The following is an 18174-nucleotide window of genomic DNA, read 5'->3' as shown; positions in this document are numbered from 1 at the left end:
AGATGCGCTCTCGGCCACTATACGTGCTCTCTGCGTTTTCTTTCAGAGTTATCATTGGCTGATAGAAAGATTAAAATTAGCATTTATTTAAGATGTAAATAAGATCAAGACCCATCATGATCTATTCTGTCGTGCAGCGCTCAAAATTGTGGACAACATGAGCCAATTCTCCCGTAAAATAACATCTGAATCGTTTTTTGAACTGGTTCATTTAATGATCTATCCGAACGAATCTTTTCGTGGAAATGTATCATACTATAATAACTATTAGCGAGCAAGTGGCAAATTAATGGGTGCTTCTCAAACTGAAGGCTGCATCCTTAAACTCAGATGAGTTTAGTAATGACTAATGAGTCGTTTTTATTAAGTTTATTTTCGTCAATCGACGTTTGATGACTTGCAGCCGAAATGCAGCCTTCATGGAATGCAGCCTTCCGTTTAAGAGGTAAGTTTTGTTGAACTGAAAACGGCTCTGAATGAGGAGTCGATTCCCCATGAGAGGATCGATTCCAAACGTTGGAATCGACTCTCGATTCCCAATGCCTCGGAATCGATTCTTTTTGGAATCGATTCCCAGCCCTAAACCACCCTACAATCATAAAAATCCACCCAGTGGTATTTTTTTAATCTTTAAAAGTAGGATCCCCTTTATAAAATCAGGTCATTCTCAGCTTCTTGTCACTGTGACAGACAGAGGCCGTTCCCACAATAGTTGATAGACATGAGTGCCTTAATTTAGACCCGCCCTCACCGAGCTCAAACAGTCCGACTCCGATCACCATTGTGTGACTCAGGTGCAGAAGACAAGAATGTCTCAGATTCAGCGATTGAGGTGTTTTGTTGTTGGATATAATAATGAACATAGCAGTCGTCATTTACTCCCGACATCTGAGCCGCTGAAGATGCAGAGGATTAACGTTACTTTCATTTTTAAAAGGAAAGCGCCGATCCTGATCTACAAATGCGTTTATGTTCGTGTGAATCATTCCGGATGGAGCTTCACCCACAGAAGTGAGTATAAGGGTTTTTTATGCAAGTTTCGCTGCTAAACGTGGCTAAACGCGGCTAAAGTAAACATTACAGCTCATAATCCCACAGCAGAGAGAGGCTGGGCAGGCGGAGCTCATTTGCATTTAAAGGGACCATGCAATAAAATGAGTTGATCTTTTGCAGAGCTGACAAGATAAAAGGGTGTTTTTTTACACTACTATTGAGAATTTTTAACCAAAGTATATTATAGACTTTCCATTAAGACCCTAAAGAATCATATGTACTTAGAAAATGGGCATCCGATGACCCCTTTAATTATTAAAACCAACTTACACAGCAGGGGGTGCTGTTAGCTTGAAGCTCTTGAGAATATCTTCAGCTCCAGAGTTCACCTTCTTTTCTTTTGACTTTGCTGCGTACACGTAACAGCCCTTTCCAGACTTGCGTCCTGAGGTGCACACATACACATGCAATAACAATCTGTGACAAAAATACTTCTGTATTTTTTCTTATAGTGATTATACAGTGTCTGTTCGACCGAACTGACAGTTTATAAAGATAAAGCTGTATGTGGTTGAACAGATGCACCTTTGAACCCCTTCTGGACCATCATCTTTAAGACCTCGACATTTCCTCCTCCGAATCGCGTTCCAAAAGCCTTGCCAAGGTCCTCTGCAACATGAGCCGCCACGTCAATACCGACCTCGTCAGCAAGTGTCGCCGCGCCGACAGGAAACCCGAATCCTGTTGTCAGGGAATCCAGTTTCTTGGGCCCAACTCCTTCCTTTAGCCAAAGTGATGAGACAGGAAGAATAGAGTTGGCTCACAGACTACCAGATTTTTAATGTTTTAAAGTCTCTTCTGCTCACCAAGCCTGCATTTATTTAATTGAAAGTACAGTAAAATTGTGAAATATTTTTACTATTTAAATTAACTGTTTTCTATTTGAATATATTTTAAAATGTAATTTATTCCTGTGATTTCAAAGCTGGATTTGAAAAACATTTATTCTTATTATGTTAAAAACAGCTGAGTAGATTTTTTTTCAGGTTTCTTTGATGAATAGAAAGTTCAGAAGAACAGCACTTATCTGAAATAGAAATCTTTTGTAAAATTATAACTGTTTTTATCATCACTTTTGATCAATTTAAACCATCCTTGCTAAATAAAAATATTCATTTCTATTATTTACCCCCCCCCAAATAAATAATTAAATAAGTAAATAAATTATTAATTTAAATAAAAAAAAAGTATAGTGTATAATGCTACAAAAGCTTTTTATTTCACATAAATGCTGATCTTTGGAACTTTCTATTCAAATAATCTTGAAGAAAATGTAATGAACTGTTTTAAATATTGATAATGTTACAGTTCTGTCAGTTTATGTCTTAGTCATGTCATGTATTTGGTTTCTCCCATTGTCTCCCCCCGTTAATCTGTCTGCTTTGGTTTAGTCCTTGTCATCTGTATCACCTGTGTCCCCGTAATTAGTCTGTCTTTATAAGCATGTGTTTGATTTCAGTTCCCTGTCGGTCCTTTTGTGTGAAAAGATGTGTGTGATGTTCCTGACTTGTTCCTGCCTTGTTCCAGTCGAAGATTTATATTAAATATATTGTATTTTGTAATTCTTGTCGTCCGTCTCGTCAACTCCTGCACGCACCCCTAACATAAGGACCGACCTACAAAAGTGTACCTGGCGTCTTTCCCTGCGTTTATTTTTTCGTTTTTGTATCAGTGTTTGTTTTTTATTTTTTCCCTCATGGATGACCCCAACGTTGCCATCATTCTCCTGAAGCAGGGGAGACGCTCTCTCGAGGACCACACCAGAGACTTTCTGTTCCTCGTTCCATCAACTCACTACCCGGACAGCTGCTTGTGCACGTTCTTCCACCACGGACTTAATGACAACATCAAGACGCAGCTGTCCGGGGAGGGTCCTCGAGAGAGCTTTGCCGGATTCGTCGAGTGGGTGCTGGCGTCCAATGGATCTTCCTGGACTGTCGATTTCATCGAGGAGGACGTCAGCCCCGCTCACAACCCAGAGAGCAGCCAACCATCGCCCCGACATGCAGAGCTGGAACCCGAGCGCACCGCGGATGCAGGACTAGAGCCGCGAGCGACAGAGCCAGAGTCCTCTCCGGCTGATCAGGTGCGTGAGTCGGATTCTACATCTCTGACGGTGGATTGCGACGTGGAGCTAGGGAGGGAAATGGAGAGCCCTGCCCACTGCAACTCCGCTGGGGGTGAGCTGGATATCTCTGGGGACTTAATTGACTTCGTGGCTGAAGTCATGGAATATAAACTAACTGACTTTGTTTCTGAGACTGTGGATATTGACACGCCGGATTTAATAGACTTTTTCTCTGAGCCACTGACCCGCATTGACTTCCCTCCCACCCGCCCTCATCTGTCCGAATCTGCCTGGTTCCCGCTGGTTCCGCCCAGCCGCCCTGAGTCCCCGCTGGTTCCGCCCAGCCGTCCTAAGTTCCCCAAGTCAGCAGTCAGTCCCCTTGCTCACCCTCAGCCCACCATCTCTGCAGTGGGCTCGCCGCAGGGATGCCTGCTCACTTCGGTGGCAAGGCTGGAGGTTCCCTCAGCTCCGCCTCCAGCCTCCGAATCCAGACCTCCACCTCGGTCCTCCGACCCTGCGGCTCCACCACGGCTCTCAGCGCCCTCCTCTCCACCGTCGCCCGTCGGTCCACAAGCTCCACCGGGCTCCATCGTCTTTCCGGCTCCGCCCTGGTCAGTCGTCACCCCATCGGATCCTCAGGACTCTGCTCCTCCGGCTGCGCCTCGTCACGCCGTCCCACCGGCTCCTTGGGACTCCTCCTTCCTGCGAGCACAGCCTCCATCCTCTGTCGCTCCGGCTCCGCCGCGGATCTCCGGGGCTCCGCCTCCGCCTCGGCCGCCAGAGCCTGTTCCGCCTTGGCCCTCCGGATCCACGGTGTCGCCCTGGATCTTCGGCTCTCCATCTCCGCCTCGGGTTCCTCTGCCAGCTGCTCTGCCTCTGTCGGTCGGCCTCACGGAGTCGGCAGTCCGTCCTCCACCACGGCTCCTCCCTCCGTCGGCTCCTCCGTGGGCCGTCATCCTGGCTGCGATCTGGGTCCTGCTCCCCTGCTCCAGGTCCCTCCTGTGTGTTCCCTGGCTCCTCCCACCGTCGTCGCCCCCTTGGACTGTCCTTTTTGTTTCCTGGACTTGTGTTCTGGTCCTCCTCCGGGGGTTGCGTCCTCCGCCGGAGCCCCCTCCCTTATTGACTCTGTTTTCCTGGTTTTCCGCCCCTCTCGTTTTTTCGTTTTTTCTACGGCGCGAGGACGCGCCTTTCCGGAGGGGGGCGTAATGTTACAGTTCTGTCAGTTTATGTCTTAGTCATGTCATGTATTTGGTTTCTCCCATTGTCTCCCCCCGTTAATCTGTCTGCTTTGGTTTAGTCCTTGTCATCTGTATCACCTGTGTCCCCGTAATTAGTCTGTCTTTATAAGCATGTGTTTGATTTCAGTTCCCTGTCGGTCCTTTTGTGTGAAAAGATGTGTGTGATGTTCCTGACTTGTTCCTGCCTTGTTCCAGTCGAAGATTTATATTAAATATATTGTATTTTGTAATTCCTGTCGTCCGTCTCGTCAACTCCTGCACGCACCCCTAACAGATAATAATAATGATAATAATACTAATAATAATAAATGTTTCTTGAACAGCAAATCAGCATATTAGAATGATTTCTGAAGAATCAGGTGACACTGAAGACTTGAGTAATGATGCTAAAACATATCGCTTTGATATATAATGGTAATATTTTTTAGAGAAGTCTCCTCTTATGCTCAAAGAATATTTTTGTTTTTTTCATGTTTTAATAAATAACAGTTATCCACACCAAATGTCCAAATAAATGAATAAATAAATATATACAATAAATATTACAATTATTACATAAAAAAGAAATATCTTTAAAAAGTTTGAAAATAAAAATAGAAATCAAGCCTGTAATAAATTAAACATTCTTTAAATAAATTTATAGAGAATAGACTCATAAAGAAACATTTCTAGCTGAATATCTACCAAAAAAAAGAATAAAAATTGATTAATTTACATTAAAAAGCATAGTGTATACAGTTACCTGAAAAAATGTGCTCAACTGTTTTAAATATTGATAATAATATTAAATAATAATAATATAAGTCTCCTCTTATGCTCAAAGAATATTTTTGTTTTTCCATATTTATAGAATTAACGGTTATATTATAAAATAGCAGTTGTAAGTTCTTTTGTATTTTTTTTATTACAATATTTACAAAAAATGTGAATATCTTCAAAAAGTTTGAAAAATAAAATAAAATCAAGCCTAAAATAAATTAAACATTATTTAAATACATTTATAGAGAATGGACTAATAAAGAAACATTTCTAGCCAAAAATATCTACCAAAAAAAAGACAATAAAAATGTATTAATTTACATTAAAAAGTATAATGTATATGGTTACCTGAAAAAAAGTACTCAACTGTTTTAAATATTGATAATAATAATAATAATGATAATAAATGTAAAATAAACAATAAATCAGCATATTAGAATAATTTCTGAAGGATCATGTGACACTGATGGTAAATTGAGTATGATGCTGAAAATTTAGCTTTGATCACAGGAACAAATTACATTTTAAAATATATTCAAATAGAAATAGTTATCTTAAACAGTAAAACTATTTCACAATATTACTGCTTTTGCTGTATTTTGCTGAGCAAAAGAGAAAAAACACAATAAAAACTTACTATTCAAATACTTTAGATTGGTAGTGTATAATAAAAGTAGTTTTGAACAAGCAGTCTAAGTTTAATTATGTTGCCTGGTTGTCCACAAATACACACCAATTAGCATTCATTATTTAATTGGAACAAATAAAGATTGTTTTTACCTGCAGCACTCGAACAGCCTCGGCTAACATGGGCGCTAGACAACGCGTGGTGTAAAACCCTGGACCATCCTAATGAAATACACATACACCATAATCACTTGCTGATGAAAATGCTAAATATATACAAGCAGAATGTATTCGTACCCCCACGACTATGATGACCTTTCCCTGTTTGAGCCCAACAGCCACGGCAGACGCTGTTGTGTCTTTGGAGGTTTTATTTGTGGTGATGATCTCCAGCAGTTGCATTTTATCCACCGGAGAGAAATAGTGCATCCCGATTACCTATCACAGACTTTCACAATCAATTATCTCCTTCAGTACTGATTAATAACAATCAAACTCATTAAAAATGCACACATACGCACCTTTTCAGGTCTCTTACTGGCTGCTGCGATGTCTTTGATCGGCAGAGCGGATGTGTTGGTAGCAAAGATACAGTGAGGAGGAATCACCTGCACACAGGACAGGTGTGATCTATAGTGTATATATTAGGAGGGCTGTTTATTGCACTAAGCAAATACACACAAAGTTGAACTTACAGCTTCAACCTCCTTTATCACTTTATGTTTGATTGACAGGTCTTCAAACACGGCTTCAATGACCATGTCAGCGCTCTCAAAGCCGCGGTAGTCCAGCTGTCCTGACAGCATCGACATAATCCTGTCTCTCTCGAATGTCGTCAGACTCTTCTTTTTTGTTTTGTCGTTAAGGCTGAGAAAGAAACAGTGGTTTAACATAACTTAAAACATTTAAAATATATATTTAAAATATATTAAAATACAAAAAATATTTTTGCATGTTTAAATAAATAACGTTTTTTGAGGTTTTATTAAAATTCACTACCAGTCAAAAGTTTTTGTACAGTAAGACTTTTAATGTTTTTTTTAAAGAAGTCTCTTTTCCTCACCAAGCCTGCATTCATTTGATTCAAAGTACAGCAAAACAGTACAATTTTGAAATATTTTTTTTACTCTTTTATATTTGAATTTTAAAATGTAATTTATTCCTGTGATTTCAAAGCTGAACTTTTAGCATCATTACTTCAGTTACTTGATCCTTCGGAAATTATTCTAATATTCTGATTTGCTGCTCAAAACCCATTTATTATGATGTTGAAAACAGCTGAGTAGTATTTTTTCAGGTTTCTTTGATGAATAGAAAGTTTAAAAGAACAGCATTTATCTGAAATAGAAATCTTTTGTAGCATTATAAATGTCTTTATCATTACTTTTAATCAATTTAAAGCATCCTTGCTAAATAAAAGTATTTATTTCTATAATTTCTTTCCCAAAAAGAAATACTCTGTGCATAGCTTTTGAATGGTATAGTGCATAATCTTACAAAAGCTTTTTTATTTCAGATAAATGCTGATCTTTGGATCTTTCAATTCATCAAAGAATACTGAACAAAATGAACTCAACTGTTTTAAATATTGATAATAATAATAATAATAATCAGAAATGTTTTAAACCGCAAATCAGCATATTAAAATGATTTCTGCAGGATAATGTGACATTGAAGACTGGAGTAATGATGCTGAAAATTAAGCTTTGATCGTGGAAATAAATTACATTTTAAAATATACACAAATTGAGAACATTTACTTTAAATTGCAGTAATATATCACAATATTCCTGTTTTACTGTATTTTTAAACAAATAAGTGCCCCTTTGGTAAGCTTAAAACATTTCATTACATCAAATGTTTTTGAACAGTACGATTTTTAGTGTATATATAAAAATATTAAGTTAAATAAGAAATCTAAAAAAAGTTTGAACTTGGGGAAAAAATCAAAAAAAAAAAAAAAGCAAGCCTAAAAAATTAAACGTTCCTGGAAAAAAAAAATGATGATAGGACAATTTTTAACAGAAATCTGAGGGAAATCTGAAATATTGAAAAAACTGCCTTAAATGTTGTCACAATAAAGTTCCTAGCAATGCATATTACTAATCAAAAATTAAGTTTTGATATATTAAGAGTAGGAAATGTACAAAATATCTTCATGTAGCATGATTTTAATATCCTAATGATTTTTTTTTTTTTACATAAAAGTAAAATCGATAACTTTGACCCATACAATGTATTTTTGGCTATTGCTACAAATATACCCCTGTTACATAAGACAACAGTCTGATATAACAGGCGTCTATAGACAGAAAGATCACAGCGCTGACATCTGGTGGCTCTTTGCTCTAATCGTTTCTTTCTAATGCCCTGGAGTGCAGCGCCCTCTGCTGTCTCACATTATGACCTACAGCTGATGAGTCAAGTGGCTTTAGAAAACAGTTGTATATTTCTATCATGTTGATGTATATCTGTGCTTGTGCTGCACCAACCCTTTGTACACCTGCTGTTGACCTCTGGCAAGTCCTTCCTCTGTTGTGTCTTTTAAGATAGTGGCCACACCCTTGTCTATCGTTACCTGGGCGATACCTGCTCCCATAAGCCCTGCCCCCAGAACAGCCAGCTTTCTAAAAAAAAAAAAAAAAAAGTCAAAAGCACAATTAGTTATTACATTCACATTCAGATGGCATCATATCACTCAGCCCCTCCCACTGGACTTACTTCACTTCTCTCTCCGGCTGCCCGAAGTGGTTCTTTTTGCAGACCACCTGACCATGATAAAGGCCAATCAGAGCTCTGGACTCTGATGTCATTCCCAGCTTGCCAAAGTTCTAGAAAACAGACGAGAGGTCCGATGCTCAAATATTGTTTGTATATTCCCTTTTTTTTAACTGAAGAGTTGATTGAACATTTACATTTTAAAATATTAAAAAATATATATTTAAAAAAGTTTGCATATGTGACCCTGGACCACAAAACCAGTCATAAGGTTAAATTTGACAAAACTGAGATTTATACATCATATGAAAGCTCAATAAATAAGCTTTCTATTGATGTATGGTTTATTAGGATAGGACAATATTTGACTGAGATGCATCTATTTGAAATCAGGAATCTGAGGATGCAAAAAAATCAAAAAGACTGAGAAAATCACCTTTAAAGTTGTCCACATTAGGTTCTTAACAATGCATATTACAAATCAAAAATTACATTTTGATATGTTTACAGTAGGAATTTTACAAAAAATCTTCATGGAACATGAACTTTACTTAATTTCTTAATGATTTTTGGCATAAAAGAAAAATCAAAAATTTTGACATTTATTCTGCTTGTTAGTGTTGCAGCTGATGCTTTTTATAGCCTAAATAAAATGTTTTTATTGTTGTAATATGAAGATTAAATAATAAAAACATTAAATATGTTACAACATGGAATACATTAAATTAAACATTTAAATTTAAAATATTAAAAAATATATATTTAAAAAATGTTGCATTTGTGTTTTTATTGAGTACCATATTTGATATATCAGGCTTTCAGGTAGAGATCAACCGATATATGAATTTACAATTTCTGATATAACATACCAGTTGAGAAATGCAATAAAATCCGATGTTTTTTTGTTTTATTCCAATATTCCAGAGAATATTATTCAGTGAATTAACATTATCTAGTGCATTATTCTGCTTGTTAGTGTTGCAGCTGATGCTTTTTATAGCCTAAATAAAATGTTTTTATTGTTGTAATATGATGATTAAATTTAACATGGATGATTGCTAATTTTCAACACTTTTTTAGAGATGACTGAAAGGATGAAAAATCAAAGTGAAATATGGACTTATTTAACTCAGTCATTTATTTACTTTATAACAGTAAATAAATATCAGCTCTGCATATCGGTTATCGGTAGAGGCCGACCGATATTGTATTTTACTGATACTGATAGCTAGGTTGGACCACACTGGCCGATACCGATTAATCGACCAATAGTTTTTAAAATGGATATGGAAAATAAATAGTGCTGTACCATTTAAATAAAAAGTAGCCTACTGAACCATATTTTGTAAATGAATAAAAATATTAATGTTAATTATATATTGATCATTACAGTTACAAAATGGATATGGAGTTTTGCTGATAATCCATAGTTCCGCCAATCAAGTACTGGTGCTGATTAATCTGCAAAACCGATACATCAGTCTACCTCTAGTTATCGGGCGCATAAACATACAAATAATCAGTTCTAAAAAAATCACTATCGGTCAATCACTACTTTTAGGGCAGTATATAGTATACAGTGAGAATATGAATTTTTTTATTGTTAATTTTAGGCCCAAACTGAGCAAAAATGTGCAAACTGGTGCAGATGCTGATATTTATATGGCCAGAAAGAAAGATGAAAATCTGATGTTTGTAATAAAGTGGAAGTGAAAGTGAAACAGATGATACTAACCTGAGATTCAGTCAAATATCCTTCAGCGTTTCCTTTTTCAATGCCTGTTTGAATACACTAAAAACACACAAAAAAGTGTGAGTTCATGAGTGTACGAGTGTATGCGTGTCTGTTTGTCTGTGTTTACCTCTATAATCTTCAGTGGCGCAGGATAAAGCCCTTTACTCTGTTTCATGACTTTTCCATGGACAGTTTTGTAGATCTGTTTCCTGACCAGTGGCAGACCCATTACAAAATCCTGCAACTCTGGAAAAATAGATTATAAAACAATTAAAGCCTTTAATAAACAGACAAGTCAACAGTCTGTCTTTTCTATTGCATTTGTCTTACTCTGCATGAGTCCTTTCTTCTTTTCCACTGTGACTTTTTTACTGGCGAGACCTTTGGCAAAATCAACAGCTACTTCCTCCAGATAGTCGATGGTCCTCTCTTCTGGACTCTTCAGTCCTGGACCTTGTCATACAAAACATAAATACATATTAGTTTTGGGGTGCGATTCTGTACCTGTGTAGACTTTCAATCTTCCCTCTAAAGTCCATTAAAAAAAGCTAGCCAAGGTTTCTTGACCTAAAAAAACAAAAACAGTTTTCATGATCATTTTTCTCTTTTTTATTGACCAGGCTGTTGCTACTTTTATAAGTAAATGTTATGATTGATATCTTATTTGCCTGATTTATTTATTTGATTGATGTATTTATTTATTATTTTGCATGCTAATTGAGTAGCAATGCATTTGCCAAGCTATTTACACAATTTAGTATCAATAAATTGTCTTTTTTTTAGTATTATTGATCTACTACTTTAGTATTTATTAATATTTTAAATGGGCTTTTAATTTTAATTACTGCATTTTTTAATTTTTATATCATTTTAGTTTATCTGGTTGTAACTTGTGTTTTTGTCAATTCTACTGTGTTTTTCATTATTACTATTTAGCATTAATTTATTTTTATTTCAGTTTCAGTTATTTTAGTACTTCAACTTATTTATTTCAGTTATAATTTCTAATTTCCATCTAATATTTATATTTATACTTTATTTATTTATTTCAATATAAAACACATTTTGATTGTTTAAGTTAACAATAACAAAACTGGTCTGAAAAGTGAGTTTTGCACTATAAACGTTAGAGTATGCCTAGATACTATTCTGAACATTATTATTTTTTTTTTAAAAAGCAGGAAAAATCCAGTTTTCCATAATAACAGCCTCTTTAATATAGTTACACTACCAGTCAAAAGTATTTGAACAGTAAGATTTTTAATGTTTTAATGTAGAAGTATATTCTTCTCGCCAAGCCTGCATTTATTTGATCCAAAATACAGCAATATTGCAAAATAAGTTTTACTATTTATAGTAAAACATCATTAGTCCAGTCACATGATCCTTCAGAAATCACTCTAATATTTGCTGCTCAAAAAACATTCATTATTATTATTATGTTGAAAACAGCTGAACAGACTTCAGGTTTCTGTGATGAATGGAAAGTTAAGAACAGAATTTTTCTGAAATCATTTTTTTTTGTATCATTATAAATGTCTTTATCATTACTTTTGATCAATTTAAAGCATCCTTGCTAAATAAAAGTATTAAAAAAATAATTTATACTAACTCCAAGCTTTTGAATGGTACAGTGTATGTTACAAAAGCTTAATAATTATATTAATAATATATATTACATTGATGTTATTACAATTATTTCTGAAGGATCATGCTAAAAATTCAGCTTTGATCACAGGAATAAATTACATTTTAAAATATATTCAAATAGAAAACAGTTATTTTAAATAGTAAAAATATTTCAAACTTTTACTGCTTTTGCTGTACTTTGGATCAAAAGTACTGTACTTGGTGAGCAGAAGAGACTTCTTTAAAAAACATTACAAATCTTACAGTTTAAAAAACTTTGACTGATAGCGTACATGATGTGCTTGTGATTGAGGGACTATTTATTAATTATAATAATGGATCAAATCACCCAGAGGATCCACCAGCTGATGTATGAGCCCCATTTTTTTGGCTTTGTCTGATCTTATGTTCCTGCCGGTCAACATCATATCAAACGCAGCGGGAAGGCCAACCTAAGACACACAAACATCATTGTGAAAAATACTGATGTAAAATTCCTGTTTTCTATCTTTCAGAATTAGGAAGCGTCTACATATCCCTGACATTCTGAGCAGTTAGAGAGCGCAAGTAAACTTCTCACCATTTTGGGTAGCCTCTGAGTCCCTCCGGCCCCCGGCAGCAGTCCCAGCATCACCTCTGGGGTGCCCAGAATCGTCTTCTTACTCTTCGTGGCAATGCGGTACTGACATGCAATGGCAAACTGAAGGAATGGGAGAAATGAGAACCAAAGGTGAATTTAAAGAGTTTATTGTCTAATATAATATTACATTCTGCATGTATCATACTGCACACATCACTATTAAGAGTTTTTTTTTAATAAACTCCTATTTACCACTTGTTGGTATGAAGATAGTTGTAGTAGTTATGTTTAGGTATTAGGTAGAGTTAAGAGATCTTAAAAATGGTCATGCATAATAAAGGAATTAATATGTGCTTTATAAGTACTAGTAAACAGCCAATATGCTAGTAATATGCATGCAACTAGTTATTAGTCAGTATGTGTTCCCTAATGTAAAGTGTTACCTTAAATATAAACATAAAGGAAATAAGTGGGACAAAGCAGTGAGTTACAGTTAATTTTAATAAATTTTTATTTATTATTTATACAAATGTTATTTTATTTTTTATTATTTTTTATTATCAGGTTTAATTTTAGGTTATGTATTAGTAGTTTTTATTTTACTTTGCATATTTCTATATTTCTAGCTGAGTTTTAATTTCAGTTTTAGTTGTAGTAATTTTAGTACTTGAGATTAAACATACGTCAGATGTTTGCAGAGGAAACATTTCTAATTTTATTTTCATCTGATATTTTACATTTTATTTTATTACTATTTTTTTATACAATTATTATTTTATTTTATTAATATAATATTTATTAATATTCTGAATTAGCTTTATTTTCAGGTTTAATTTTAATTTTAGTTTATGTGTTAGTAATTTTTTTATTTGTTATTATTTTTCAGGGCTTTGTATATTCTTATTTTGCTTTGTTTTTATTTCAGTTGTAGTTGTAATAATTTTAGTACTAGAAACTAAACTGTTTTAAAAAATGTTTTTAAAGCTTAAGTTTTTCATCTCAATTTTTTATATTTTATTATTGTTATCATCTTTTTAATATTTAGATTTTTTATTATAATAATAATTCATAATTTGAATTAGCTTTTATTTTTTCATTTTTTAGGTTTCAGTTTAATTTCAGTTTAGTTGTAGTAAGTTTAGTGCTTCAGGTTAAACTTAATCAGCTGTTTGCTGAGGAAACATTTCTAATTTTATTTCTATCTAATATTTTATTTACATTTTATTAGATTATATTATTTTGTATTATTTATACAATTCTTATTTTATTTTGCTATTATTTATTTTATTATAATATTTATTAATATTCTGAATTTTTAAATTAAACTATTTAAAAAAATGTAAGTTTTTCATCTAATTTATTATTTATATTTTATTGTTATTTTTTGTATTATTTAGATTTGTAAAAACTTTTTAATATTATTATACATTTTTTTCATAATTTGAATTAGCTTTTATTTTTTTCAGGTTTTTAGGTTTCATTTTAATTTCAGTTTATGTGTTAGTAATTTGTTGTTTTAAATATTTTTCGGGGGTTTGGCTTTGTTTTTAGTTTAGTTTTAGTAGTAATTTTAGTACTTCAACTTCAACTTATTTCATGTAGATGCCGAGGAAACATTTCTACTTTCTTCAACTAACATCTAATATTTTATTATTTATATTTTATTTTATGTTTTCATTCAAATGCTAAAAAATGTTAACAGTAACATCACTGCTTTTCACAGCTGAAAATGCATCTCAAAAGGGACTTAATGATGAATTCAAAACAAATAAGAATTGAATATATAATGTGCTGACCTCCAGTCCGCCGCCCAGGCAGGAACCGTTAATAGCCGCCACAATAGGGATGGGAGATTTCTCAATCTTCTCAAACATCTTCTGTCCTTCCTGTGACAGAGACGTCACTTCCTCTGCTGACTTACAGGCCTGAATCATACTGAAAGACAGAGACGAAAATGAATGTGCCTCTCTATAAACGGTCAAAGCAATCTGCATCTGCGTGAGAGTGCGTTTAGTACTTGATGTCAGCTCCTGCGATGAAGCATCCTGGTTTTCTGGAGATGAGGACGGCGCTCTTTACCGCTGCATTCCCCCAAATCTCATTCATCACCTCCACCATCTCTGACTGCATCTGCTTGGACAGAGTGTTCACCTACAACACACACACACCAATTACATTTAATACCCATTTACACAGGAAAACAATTCTGTTATGCACACAGTACAGTAAAAACGAATAAATATTTTTTAAATTTAAAGCAACACACTGCAGGTGAATAGGGTAAAAAATTAACTAATATCATCTTACTCAGTTGATTGATTACATTGATAATTGCAAACATTTTTTGTATTACAAGTTTTCTAAAATGTTAGGTTTAAATATGCAAAAAAGACATTATTTAATGAAATATGAGCTAATTTGCATACATTTCTAGTACAAAAATGTAAACACTGGATAAAGTCAGTTTCAAAATTCTTGTTTCATTTTTTTTTACATATTAGAGTCAAATGTTTTTACAGAGGGGATTTGGGGTCACTCAATAATTCAGAAAAAACTTAAAACAGACAGAAAACAATGTATTTTTATCATTTTGGGGGAATAAAATGTTGTATAAAATCAAGCAAATTATACATGAACAATTTCCTCTGTAAAAACCTTCAGAATATAGACAGGAATAAAAATGTCAAGTGTGTGTAAGTGCTACTGAAGTGGAGATTTATGGCTCAATGTAGGAGAAAAAAAAACTCATTTTGAAAAAAAAAAGGCCTTTAAAAATATACATTGTAATAGAAATCTACTGACACAAATAGATAAAGTGCTATAAAAGAAACACTTAACAGTGTCTTTTGGGTGTTTTCTTTTCACTAGTCTGAAAAAACACTTTATGAAACACCAAAAAGCCCAAAATCTCCAACAGGTGCATGAAAAAAGTGTTTTTGCCTGTAGTGTCTCCTCTTAAAATAGCCATTTCTATTGTAATATATTGTAAAATGTAATTTATTCCTGTGATTAAAGCTGAATTTTCAGCATCATTACTCCAGTCTTCAATGTCACATGATCTTTCAGAAATGATTCTATTTACTGCTAAAAAACATTTTTTACTATTATTAATTTTCAAAACAGTTGTTCTGCTTAATATTTTTGACTTTACTGTCACTTTTGACCAATTTAATTCATCCTTACTGTATAAAAGTACTCATTTTAAATCCGTAAACATAAACACAACACACCTTTGAGGTCGGATCATTGATTCGTACCACAGCGACATTATCCTTGACCTCATAACTGACATGAGTGCGAGCTGCAGACAGAAAGAGACAAAGAAGTGATTGAAAAGAAAACATTAAACATGTCTCTATTCATATACACGGTTTTAATAGTTACCCAGCACAGCTGATGATACGGAGAGACTTCTCTGTCCATGACCTTTGACCCAAAACAAAAATACACACCATCACACACGTCTACAGTTCCACGTGAAGCTTTAATGTCAAAGTCACATAGTCCTTCATGCACAGAGGTCATTTACTTTTGACAAAGTAATCTTACAAATATTGCTTGGTTTGTGTTTACAGTTAAGCGCTTTATTAAATTTGAATCTGTATCTTATCTTACAAAATGCCACTGTAAATAGAAAATAATCTTCTGTAATCTTCAGTGTTCTGTTAATACCTCTCTAAATAAGTTTTGCTTTTTAGTCCAAATAGACTGTAATCAATATTTTATTGATTATATTACAGTATGAATTATAAAATCAATATTGTACATCTTAAAGACAATATACTTTATTAAATCTGGGATCTCTATTGATGTAACAGGTGACACCTTTGGCCCAGAATCCTGCTGTCATTGGAGACATGCATGACCTGCGCCCCAGTTACCTCATACAACCCCACCTGCGACATTCACATGACCAAACACACACCGCGTGTGAGTACACATGTCTGTGCGTGTCCAATCAGAGGTCAGCAGGTCACAGGAAGTTAAAATAATACTAAAGAAATCATAAACTTACTACAACACTGAACACATAACATCAATACTGATGTAATATAATGATTGTAATATTGCTGTTAGAATTAAACCGGTTTTAAAGGCTCTTGTTAATCAGATCATTGAGTAATGATGTTATATAATATAATATAATATAATAATATAGCATAATATACACTATGCTTTTTTACAGAAGTCTCTTCTGCTCACCAAGCATTTATTTGATTCAAAGTACAGCAAAAATAGTACAATTTTGAAATATTTTTACTATTTAAAATAACTGTTCTATATTTTAATATATTTTAAAATGTAATTCATTTCTGTCACTTCAAAGCTGAATTTTTAGCATAATTACTCCAGTCACACAATCCTTCAGAAATCATTCTAATATGCTGATTTGCTGTTCAAGAAACATTTATTATTATTATTATGATGTTGCAATCAGCTGAGTAGATTTTTTTAAGTTTCTCTGATGAATAAAAAGTTAATAAGAACAGCATTTATCTGAAATAGAAATCTTTTGTAACATTATAAATGTCTTTACCATTACTTTTGATCAATTTAACAATTTAAAGCATCCTTGCCAAATAAACGTATTAATTTCTATAATTTCTTTCCTCAAAATAAATAAATAAATAAAATAAAATATTGTACTGACTCCAAGCTTTTAAATGGTATAGTGTATAATGTTACAAAAGCTTTTTATTTCAGATAATTGCTGATCTTTGGATCTTTCTATTCATCAAAGAATCCTGAAAAATATTGATTTCTGAAGGATCATGTGACACTGAAGAATGGAGTAATAATGCTGAAAATTCAGCTTTGATCACAGGAATAAATTACCTTTTAAAATATAATATATTCAAATCGAAAAACAGTTATTTTAAATAGTATAAATATATCAGATTTTCACTGGTTTTGTTGTACTTTGGGTCAAATAAATGCAGGCTTGTTGAGCAGAAGAGACTTTTTAAAAAACATTAAAAATCTTACTGTTCAAAAACTTTTGACTGGTAGTGTATGTGTATTTTTGTATAATGTTTTGACCCAGCAGACAAAATCTGTGTACAGTATACTTTGATAAATTGACATAAAACATAATAGTAATCAAAGTATAGAATAAAACAATTGCATAGATTGTTAAAAGTAAAAAAATATATATAAATACATATTAATTTTTTATGATTTTACGAGATTTCGAACTAGTATTTTGGAAACTATAGTTGCCACTGGACCTGTATTACTAGTAATTGTACATATTACTCATGTGTATATATATATATATATATAATTAAATACGGTGCAATTTACACCATTGTTGTACCTATACTGACTCACCTGTGGCTCACTGACCTGAACTGTCAAAACTAGGTGAAAGTTCATTCATGCAAGTCATTACACTCAACTCATTCAACCTCCTAAACTCACTCAAAAGCGAATATACAACTACAGTGCAATTCAATAGAATATATATGTACTCTAAATACATATTATGAAGTTTATAAATAAATTTGTCACCTGTGAGGGTTTTTAAAGCTGTGCAGGAGCCCCGCGTCAACAGCAATCTTGCACTCGCCATCCTTCTCAAAACTTCACCGTGAACGCGCGCACGCACTGACAAGCCCGATCCCGTGTAGCCGCCATTAGGGTAGCCAACTCAGCGCCTTTACATAAACCCATCTTGTTTCACTTTTAGTGATATACTAAACTCGTATATTTATTTATGTATGTATGTGTATTGATGTTAACACGATGTCAATTTTTAATATATAAA

General features: G+C 33.9%; 1 protein-coding gene across 1 annotated transcript; it reads right to left on the bottom strand.

The window, feature by feature from the left end:
• Nucleotides 1–1319: 1319 nt before the first annotated feature.
• Nucleotides 1320–18027, bottom strand: hadhaa (hydroxyacyl-CoA dehydrogenase trifunctional multienzyme complex subunit alpha a). The gene is made up of 18 exons (XM_073852792.1): nucleotides 17919–18027; nucleotides 15792–15833; nucleotides 15638–15708; nucleotides 14425–14558; nucleotides 14204–14342; nucleotides 12408–12527; nucleotides 12177–12279; nucleotides 10529–10651; nucleotides 10326–10444; nucleotides 10199–10255; nucleotides 8467–8576; nucleotides 8238–8372; nucleotides 6441–6612; nucleotides 6267–6353; nucleotides 6043–6183; nucleotides 5899–5967; nucleotides 1579–1774; nucleotides 1320–1438 (listed from the first exon to the last, which is right to left on the bottom strand). The coding sequence occupies exons 1-18, from the start codon at nucleotides 17977–17979 to the stop codon at nucleotides 1320–1322; spliced, it is 1998 nt and encodes a 665-aa protein (XP_073708893.1). The 5' UTR covers nucleotides 17980–18027.
• Nucleotides 18028–18174: the final 147 nt, after the last annotated feature.

This window comes from Garra rufa, chromosome 13 (genome assembly GCF_049309525.1).
Source record: "Garra rufa chromosome 13, GarRuf1.0, whole genome shotgun sequence".
NCBI lineage: Eukaryota > Metazoa > Chordata > Actinopteri > Cypriniformes > Cyprinidae > Garra > Garra rufa.
Note: the sequence above shows the minus strand (reverse complement) of the source record. Positions and strands in the feature narration are given on the sequence as shown.

Excerpts from the sequence above, each read along its gene's own strand:
- hadhaa (XM_073852792.1), bottom strand. The coding sequence starts at position 17,979 with ATGGCGAGTGCAAGATTGCTGTTGACGCGGGGCTCCTGCACAGCTTTA. Across the intron at positions 14,559-15,637 it reads TCAATGATCCGACCTCAAAG|GTGAACACTCTGTCCAAGCA; the intron begins GTGTGTTGTGTT and ends TGTGTGTTGTAG. Across the intron at positions 8,373-8,466 it reads CAGCCGGAGAGAGAAGTGAA|AAAGCTGGCTGTTCTGGGGG; the intron begins GTAAGTCCAGTG and ends TTTTTTTTTTAG.